At 43.0% G+C, this 9,270-nt stretch overlaps 1 protein-coding gene across 1 annotated transcript; it reads left to right on the top strand.

Moving 5' to 3' along the window:
• Positions 1–5,478: 5,478 nt before the first annotated feature.
• LOC138103265 (uncharacterized) lies at positions 5,479–8,255 on the top strand. The gene has a single exon (XM_069001445.1). It carries the CDS (start codon positions 6,399–6,401, stop codon positions 7,977–7,979), a length of 1,581 nt encoding a protein of 526 aa, XP_068857546.1. The 5' UTR covers positions 5,479–6,398; the 3' UTR covers positions 7,980–8,255.
• The last annotated feature ends 1,015 nt before the right edge of the window (positions 8,256–9,270 follow it).

Here is a 9,270-nt window from a genome sequence, read left to right as displayed (position 1 = left end):
GTCAAGCCCTGACTTTTCCTATCCTTATCATGGTCAACATCTTATATTTGTCAATCACCATTTTTTCCATTATATTCTTAAAAACTGTGTTCCACTCTCCACATTTTGACAGAGGATGCAGTTCAGGGAGCTGCCGTGTTGCGCTCTTTTGTTTGTGTGTTTCCTTATTCTATGGCATCACTTGTTTTCTCGGAAGACAGGATGTGCTCAGCACTTGACAACAGCACCACTGGGTACAGAACTCCTGCTGAACTGGAACAGTAAATTAAAAATAATGTTGTACTATTAATCTTGTATTTTTCCAGCAGGAAAACTCATCACTGTTATTTTCGTGCATATTACTATTATACATGTGATGTCTTCCAAAGGCATTTTTGTTAAGCCTCCCACTCCTGTTTTGAATGATGACATTTATGTCACTGAGGGAAAAATTAAAGATTTAAATTGTGGGTTTGACTGCTGTAAAAGTGACACCTTCCTTCAATGCCTCTTTGACGCCTTGCTATCCATGCTTTCCCAGTATCACTTTTAAAACTATTGTAGCTGCTGATCCCGTTTGGAAATTTAAGTTTTCATTTTTTCGCTGCATGTGGCAGTGAAACATACATAGAGAGAGAAATATGTAGATATTAACTGAATGTAGCAATTATTCAGTACCAGGCACGTCAGGCGTTCCCGTCATTTCCCGATCCCCGCTCACCCCGCGCCCCCTCAGGCACCTGAGGGGAAGCCGCGCGCCCCCGAAGGCGGGAAACTCAGTCCCGCCGGCGGAGCGTACCACTACCGGCCCTGCGGTGGGCGCCCCCCGCCCCCCCCCCTCCGTCCCGCTGGTGGGCTCGGCTGACCCCCGCCTGTTTACAGCCTCCCCCCAGGTGCGGTGAGGCTCCTTATTAAGACTTGGATGTGTCCTCATTAGACCAGAGAGCTGTTAATTTACTTTATGGACCTGGATATCTTTTCAGAAATAGGCTGTATAATTGCATTCTTAGAGCCCAAGCCGCATCCTCATATGTGGCACCGCACACTTGAGGGGAAGGGAGTACCCAAGATTCATAAATGCTGTGGTTGAGCAGAAGGTCAGAAGTCAGGGAGTCGACAAAAAGCTGTTGTGTTAGTTGCTGACCTACTCTGTATGGTCATGGATTTTGGATGAAGGGATATGATGAAAACGAAGAAAGAGAAAGGGAAAGGGAAAGGGGGAAGGGAAGGGTCTTGGGTGGTCTTGATCCCCCTATAATCCCTGCCCATTTCTTGGCCTCACTCCTGTACTTGTGCTGTGCTCGGTTGTGCTCCAGAAACTGGAACAACAATGTTTGTCCTTGAAAAGCGCTTCTCTACCTCTGCATGGCCCCTTCTCCAGCCACATCTTGTTCTTTCTCACACTGTGTTAGTGCCAACAATCCTTGGTTTTTACCAACAGTTCTTGTCTGTTATTGCCAACAGTCCTTTCTTGGCTCCACAGCCATCCAGCTATCTGTGTTAGAGACATATACATTGAGACATACACCCTTATCTTCTGAGATTATACAGAGTATAAATGGACCTCTTGTCTGAAATGCTAAATACTCCATAGCTTTCTCAGATTACCTGGTTTTGTCTGTAACAAAGAGGGAAGATGTTACACCTTGAATACTTTTTGGTGCTGTCCCCATGAGCAGAACTTTGTGTGCAAATCAGAAGATGTGGGTGCATGCAGGACCTTTTGTGCCTGCAAACATTCAGAGAAATAACAACCTACCAGTCATGGTCACCAATGCTGTTTTGCTGGCAGCTGCTGTATGAGAACGTCTGTGGGTTGGTTGTGCCCACAGGGACATTGACTTAGACAAACTGATGAAAATAATTTTCATGGATAGAAGGTCTGCAGCTGAGATATGAGTGGGGAAAGGACACAGTGCCAAGTGTGTCATGGACAGATATTAATAAAGAAAGAGGTATCCAGGGAACTCGGTACATGCTACTCATGTTTACTAGCTCACTTTGCCTGCATCACATGCCAATGTTTACAAAATCTGTTTCACATTTTCAGTTGCTCTTCTAAATTGCACAAATTTTTCAAAAGGTTTGGTACTTTAAAAAAATTATAATTAAAAATGTGTAATTAAAGTTAATAAAATTGTTAATCACAGCAATCTGTGTTCTTCTTAGGCCTAGAAAAAAAGTGCAGTAACTGTTGATTACTACAGAGAGAAAACCCTACCGAACTCTTGTGTAGTGAGCATTTTAATGCACATTAAACCACAGTATATTGCACAGACTATTGTTTGTGTTAATTATTTAGCTCTAGTTTTATTGTATGGATTACATTCATAGGAAGATGGGGAATGAAGACTAAAATCCAATTCTTATGATTAGGCAAAAATGTTACCCAGTGACCATATGCTATATTTGTAATAATGCTGTGCTAAATGACCCATATATAAATATGTCATTTGACCTCTGGGAAGGTGATTGCTATGAATAGACTCTGGAAAAATGCAGAAAATAAACATTGAGGGAAAAATGTTTGACAGATTTTGACACAGAAATACATGGAATGAAGTCTATAAGCCAGGGGTAGAACATTTAGCTTGTAAAAGATTTAATAGTCAGCAAATATTCTTTTGTTTCAGCTTTTAAAATATTGCTGCTAAAATAAGCAGTTTAATACTGCATACTTCCAAAAGATGGGATTTTTATCTATAGTTAATTTAGAATTCATTCTAATTTCTTTGTCCTTTTATAGGGTAGTAACTTCTTGTGCAAGACAGTTCAAGAATCTGGTGGTCACTGAAAAAATGTTTGACATCCACTGTGTATTAGGCAGGAAAGCAGCAGGTAGCTGATGATGCATACTGCAGCCTACAGAGAGTTTCTGACACATGTGGAAAACGTCGATGTTTTTATTGCCATTGTGAGCATCCCTGTGAGAGGAACTGCTTAACCAAAGACCTGTGGCCAGACATTGTTTTGTATTTTTGTATTCTGTTTCAACATCATCTGTGTACTTTTAAAATCTCATGGTTAGGCAAGGGCTTGAGCAGTATTTTACTGATCTTCGTGCCATTTTGATGGTCTGTAGTAGCCTTCTGTACAACCCCAGCCATCTCAAATGGATGTGTCTGATTTACAGAGTTAAGGTTGGCAAGATTCAACTCAGTTCACAAAATAATTAATTTTGACTTTTTCAGAAGAGCACGTGGAAGGAAGAGCATAGGTTTTAACCTGCCCCAGACTGCCACAGCACTCATCTCAGTGTTTAGCAGAGTGTCACACTGACTCTGGTGCCAGACTGTAGAGTAGCTTAAAAAGATGGTAGTGTAAATTGTACTCTCATGCATCTGGGGCGTCAGCATAGTGTTTGCTATGTTATATTCCTCTCGATGAAAGGATTTGTTTTTCTGGTTTAGGAGATGAAAGCTATCAGAAAGGATATTTGGTATAGAAGTACCCATTTCTGTTGCATTCTCCAAAATGTTTATTATATTTGTCCAAAGAATTAAAGCAGAAATATACACAAAATACATACAAATACACGTTTATTTGTGCAGAAGGAGGGGCAGGAGGTACTTCAGGCACTGGAGCTGAGATTCCCCTGCAGCCCATGCTGAGACCCTGGTGAGGCAGCTGTGCCCTTGCAGCCTATGGGGGTCAATGCCAGAGCAGGCGGATGCCCAAAAGAAGGCTGTGACCCTGTGGGAAGTCCATGCTGGAGCAGGGTCCTGCGTGTTGTGGCATGTTTGCTGGTAGGACTTGTGACCCTGTGTGGGACCCACTCTGGAGCAGGCTGTACTTGAAGGACTGCACCCCATGGAAAAGGACCCACTCTGCAGCAGTTCATGAAGAACTGCAGCCCATGGGAAGGACTGACACTGGAGAAGTTAATGGAGAGCTGTCTCCCACGGGAGGGACCCTATGCTGAAGCAGGGGAAGGACTCTTCTCCCTGAGCAGCAGCAGGAATAACGTGTGATGAACTGACCATATCCCCCATTCCCGTCTCCCTGCACTGCTGGTCGGGAGGAAGTAAACCTGGGAAAGGAGGGAGGTGTGGGTGGAAGGTGTTTTTAAGATATATTTTACTTCTCATTATCCTGCCCTGGTTTTGATTGGTAATATAAATTCAATTTATTTTCCTCAAGTCGAGTCTGTTTTGACTGTGATAATTGGTGAGTGATCTCTCCCTGTCTTTATCTCAACTCATGAACCTTTTATTGTACTTTTTCTCCCCTGTCCAGTTGCAGAGGGGAGTGATAGAGCAGCTTTGGTAGGTACCTGGCATCCAGCCAGGGTCAACCCACCACGTTATTAAGTAGGGTAATATAGTAGAACACATTTAAGTAGATCAATATAGAAATAAATATGTATGTTTGTATGAGCAAATGTACCTGCTAAAACAGTATCTGTAGCCGTTAAAATAACCCCAGGGAAAAGAGTTGATTTTATGTTTGTTACCTAAGTATTGGGGTGGGAGTCTTAAGGGGAAAAAAGTTCACTTACTTTCAGCATGTGTTTTAGCTGTTATTTACAAAAAAACCAGCTATATCTGTTCACAAAGTATTTTCTTCCTCTATTCTTGTGTCTTTTTGCTTGTCAAAGTTTGACCTTTGACAAGCACCCTTTTCAGAGGTTGAAAAAAAATGGTTTAGCATTAGTAATTATGGTATGTATCAAAATATAAGTTTCAGTTTTTGTAACAGGAGACTGGTAAGCAGTAAATTTCTAGCATTCCTTATAGGAATCTCATACCTTGTAATTTTAACTGGAATGTTCTGTGATGCAGTATGAACTTCAAAAAAAGGGAAAACAGGGAAGGTAAACACTAGCTAAATGGCAAATGAAATCTCCTAAAATGTGTATCATTCAATAAATCTGTGAAAACCCACACAATCTTCTGTGTGAGCTGTACCACATGCTCGATGTAAAATGGCTTTGGTTTGCCTTGAGAAATAACTTCCCAAATTACTACAGATGGAAAATTAGCTCACTGTATCTTGCTGTCTACAAGTTTTGTCTGGAATAGCCTGTGTTCATCTGCAGCATAATTCATAATAAAATACTCAGCCATATGGAATGAAGGTAGCCTGTTCCAGTGCTTTGTTGCATAGACTGTTATGTGCTGTTTCCAAGAAGAAAAAAGCCCCTCATATGTTATTAGAATCTGAGACCTTTGCAGTCATTTATTTGGTCAGAACAATGCTTTTGTTTTAAAAGTTTCAACCATCACCAAAGCAGGAGTGAAAAATTTAATTTGTAGCACAGCTTGTTGCTCCTTTGTCTGACTGTAAGAGACAGTCCAAAGATCCCTCATCTGCCTCACGATCATCGCAGAGAACAGAGACTGAGCACAGGAGTCCTGGCCCTGCTGAGGTGGGATGTCTGCCGAGTGTTGCCTAGGGGTGTGCCCGCTGGGAACTGGTACGCATTCCTGAGGAAAATTAGTGCAGGTCGCAATGGACTGCGCTGTTCTTGCTGCCCAGGCGGGAAGGACTGCGCCGAAGCGGAAAGGAACGACCTGCCCTGCACACCTGTCCTGCACACCGGTCTTGTGCGTCTGTCCTGTACCTGTTTCCCAAAGCAACAGACTCCACAACAATGGCTGTAAATTTCCCAACCTCTTGGCCAGTTGCCCCTCGCTTCTGAAAAGGACTATAAAGGGACTCTCTGAAATAACCAAGTCGGAGAGATCTCCCCCACGGAAAGAAGACGAATCTATTGGCGGAAGACCACGAGGACTTCGTCTCATCCGTTGGTAGCTATTGCCTCCCCCCCCTCTTTTTCTTCCTCCCTACTTTGTCTCTCTCTCTCTCTCCCTTTCTCTCTTCTATTGCATTACTGTGTTGTGGGCACTTAATAAAGGTGCACTGTTTTGATTTAAACTGAAATTTCTTGTGTCCTTTTTACACTCTGAGATCTATAAACGAACCATCACGACCCCCGCTTGCATTAGCGGATCGTGACATTAAACTGGCGTCACGGACAGGATCTGACAGACAGAAGGGGTTGCAAGGTTGTGTGTAGTCTGTAATAGGGGAAGGACGTTTCACTCCAGCCGCACCTAGCCCGACACCCCAAAAGGGGTGAGCGGTGTCTAGAAAGCAAGGGGGGTGACTCGAATTTCCCGCAAACTGCACACGCCTGGGTGAAAAGCACCCCATACTCAGTTGAGGGCTCTGTCTTCAGATTTTTTGCAAAGGATCTCTTAGTGTAAAAGGAGGAACTGTGTTTTTTGGTGTGTGCATGAATTTGGACTGCTTGGTGTAGTGAAGAGACAACCATAAGTAACTTAAGGAGTACCTCCCAAGCAGATTTGGTCTCTTCACCCACCCAGGGAAGTGAAGGGAGACACAGCGAAGCTGTGTGTGTGTCGCAGTGTGTAATTAACTTTACCTCCTTGTGGTGGTTTTGATCCTGTCATAAAATGACTGAAAACCCCAGTGCAAAAGTTAAAGCTGCGTTTTATGCTCTGCTAGCAAAACATAATGCCCGGCCCTCTCCGGGAGGGGAAGAATGGGCTCAAAATAACTGGTTTAATTTAGATTATGTGACTGATAGAGTATATTCTTTACAACATGAGACTAGATTTAAATTTGGCCGAAATAAAACCATAATCTGCTCTGTTTTAGGGGCATGCCTTGCGGCAGCCATAGATCATCGCTTAAAGCGATGTACTGAAGAGAAAGCGATCATAGATTCCCTTCAAAGCCTAGTGGAAATTTTACAAAAACAATTAGATGAAGAAAAAAATAAAAATCACTTGCTAGAGGCTGCTTTAAAAGAGGAATATTTTAGAAATTCGAAAAATGCTGACTCACCAAAAGAGACAGAGGAAAAGGAAACTCCTCACATTGACCAAATATACCCCCAAAAAGAACTAATACTAGTAAAAAATTGTGGAGAAAACTGCTGCCCTCGTGTGAGACCTCTGATTAAAACTGAATATAATTATATCAATGATGAAGATTTTGAACCGCATATCACCACTAAACAAATACCATACAGTGCTGTTGAATTAGCTAGATTAAAAAAGGAGTATGGGCGGCTTCCCCACGAATCTGAGACAGAATATGTCTTCCGAGTGTCTCTCACCGGAGGAGACCAAATTCAATTAACTGAACAGGAGGCCAGTGGATACTGGGGACATGGAGTTTTCTTGACAACAGGAGACAAACGTGGCACGTGGTCCCTGACTCAGCGTGCAGCCTTCTGGGCCGGGGGACTTAATCCTTTAGAAAGGGGAGACCCTTTAGCTATAATTGGTACCCCCGAGCAACTCCTAGAAAGTGTCCACAAAGCTGCCTGTTTGCAAATGATCCATGAAAGAAAATTAACTCCTGGATATGAATCCCCCATGCAATTACCTGTTAAACCTGCACTGATGACCCCTTTAATTCGAGGCCTTCCAGAATCACTCAAACCTACAGCAATTGCCCTTCAAAAAACCATAGCGGCTGTAGGTCCCGTAGAAAGGCTAGATAGATTCCTTGGAAACCCAAGCGACCAAACTGGATCTACCGATCCTGGGTTTACTCCCTATTCAACCCCCTCTCAGCCGCCAGGTTCACAATCGAATTCACCTGCGGGTGATCGCAAAGTTTGGACATGGAGTGAAGTTGCAAAAGATCTGATTGATTACAGTAGAAAATATGGACCTATAAAAATTCCAGAAGAAAAATTAGACAAAACAAAAGGTGTCAGGTACATTCGGGCTCCTCATGGCGAAAAGCCAGAGAATGTAAAACAGATCTCTAACCGTCAGCATTGGTGGTTATTAGGCATCAAAAAGGGGGTCCCCAGAGATGTGATGGATGGCTTACCCCTTGATAAATTGAGTAAGGTAGTGTCTAACTGGCACTGCCGAAAACCCGTTCTACCAAATCCATCAGTTCAACCCAGTGCACCCCTCCTCCCTCAGAATCTGGGCAGTGAGTCAGACCAACCACTCCCTCAAAGTCTGTGCAGTGAGCCAAAACAACCTCTCCCTCAAAACCAGGGAAACTAGACCCTCCGTCTCTTGTCAGTGAGCGAAGAGATGGAGCATGGGTATACCTGAGAAGGCTCACTAAAAATAAAAAGGGAGATATAATGATCACAGCTATTACAGGCCCTAAACGGGCACCTGTAACTTTTCTAATTGACACTGGGGCACAAATTTCTGCGCTGACAAAGAAAGATGCCCAGAGATGTGGAATTGTCCCAACAAAGAACCGATATTGTGTTTTAAATGCCTTAGGAACGACAGAATCTATGAATGTAGCCCTAGTTAAGCTCATTTTACCTGGGGAAGAAAATCAACTCTCTATTAATATGGTGATTGGAAATATCCCAACCAATCTATTAGGGATGAATGCCCTCGTTGGGAGGCAGTGGGAGGACTCAGAGGGTCTCCTGTGGTCTTTTGGCACACCACGTTTTAACATCAGACTGCTCGAAGCCGCACCCTCCCTACCATTCAGCAAAGTAACTAATGTGAAACAATACCCCCTCCCCCTGGGTGCCAAAGAGGGCATCAAGCCAGTGATACAGGAGCTGCGAGAACAAGGAGTAATAGTTAATACTCATTCTCCTTTCAATTCTCCGGTGTGGCCAGTGCGAAAGCCTAATGGGAAGTGGAGGCTGACAATTGATTTTCGCAGGCTAAATGCCAACACAGACCCTCTCACAGCAGCTGTCCCAAATCTAGCAGAATTGATAACACTAATTCAAGAAAAAGCTCATTCAATTATGGCAACTATAGATGTCAAAGACATGTTTTTTATGATACCTTTACAGCCAGAAGACATGGACCGTTTTGCTTTCACATGGGAAGGTCAGCAATACACTTTCACTAGGCTTCCCCAAGGGTACAAACATTCCCCCACCCTGGCTCATCACGCTTTAGCCCAGGAGTTAGAAAAAATACCCAAAGCTGACAATGTGACTGTTTATCAATACATTGATGATATCCTTGTGGGAGGAGATGAAATAGAAGAAGTGAGAGATACCCAACAAAGAATAATCTCCCACTTAGAAAGCCTTGATTTGCAAATTCCCTCAGAAAAAATCCAAAATCCTTCACATGAAGTGAAATTTTTGGGAATTTGGTGGAAAGGAGGTATGACATGTATCCCACCTGATACCCTAACCTCTTTAGATCAGATTAAAATGCCTGAATCCAAAAAAGATCTCCAACATGCTTTAGGATTATTAGTGTTCTGGAGAAAACACATCCCAGATTTTTCCATAATTGCCAGACCTCTTTATAACTTGTTAAGAAAAGGGATAAAATGGGAATGGAGTGCTTCTCAAGAAGA

Source organism: Aphelocoma coerulescens (assembly GCF_041296385.1).
Source record: "Aphelocoma coerulescens isolate FSJ_1873_10779 chromosome Z unlocalized genomic scaffold, UR_Acoe_1.0 ChrZ, whole genome shotgun sequence".
NCBI classification, from domain to species: Eukaryota; Metazoa; Chordata; class Aves; order Passeriformes; family Corvidae; genus Aphelocoma; species Aphelocoma coerulescens.
Note: the sequence above shows the minus strand (reverse complement) of the source record. Positions and strands in the feature narration are given on the sequence as shown.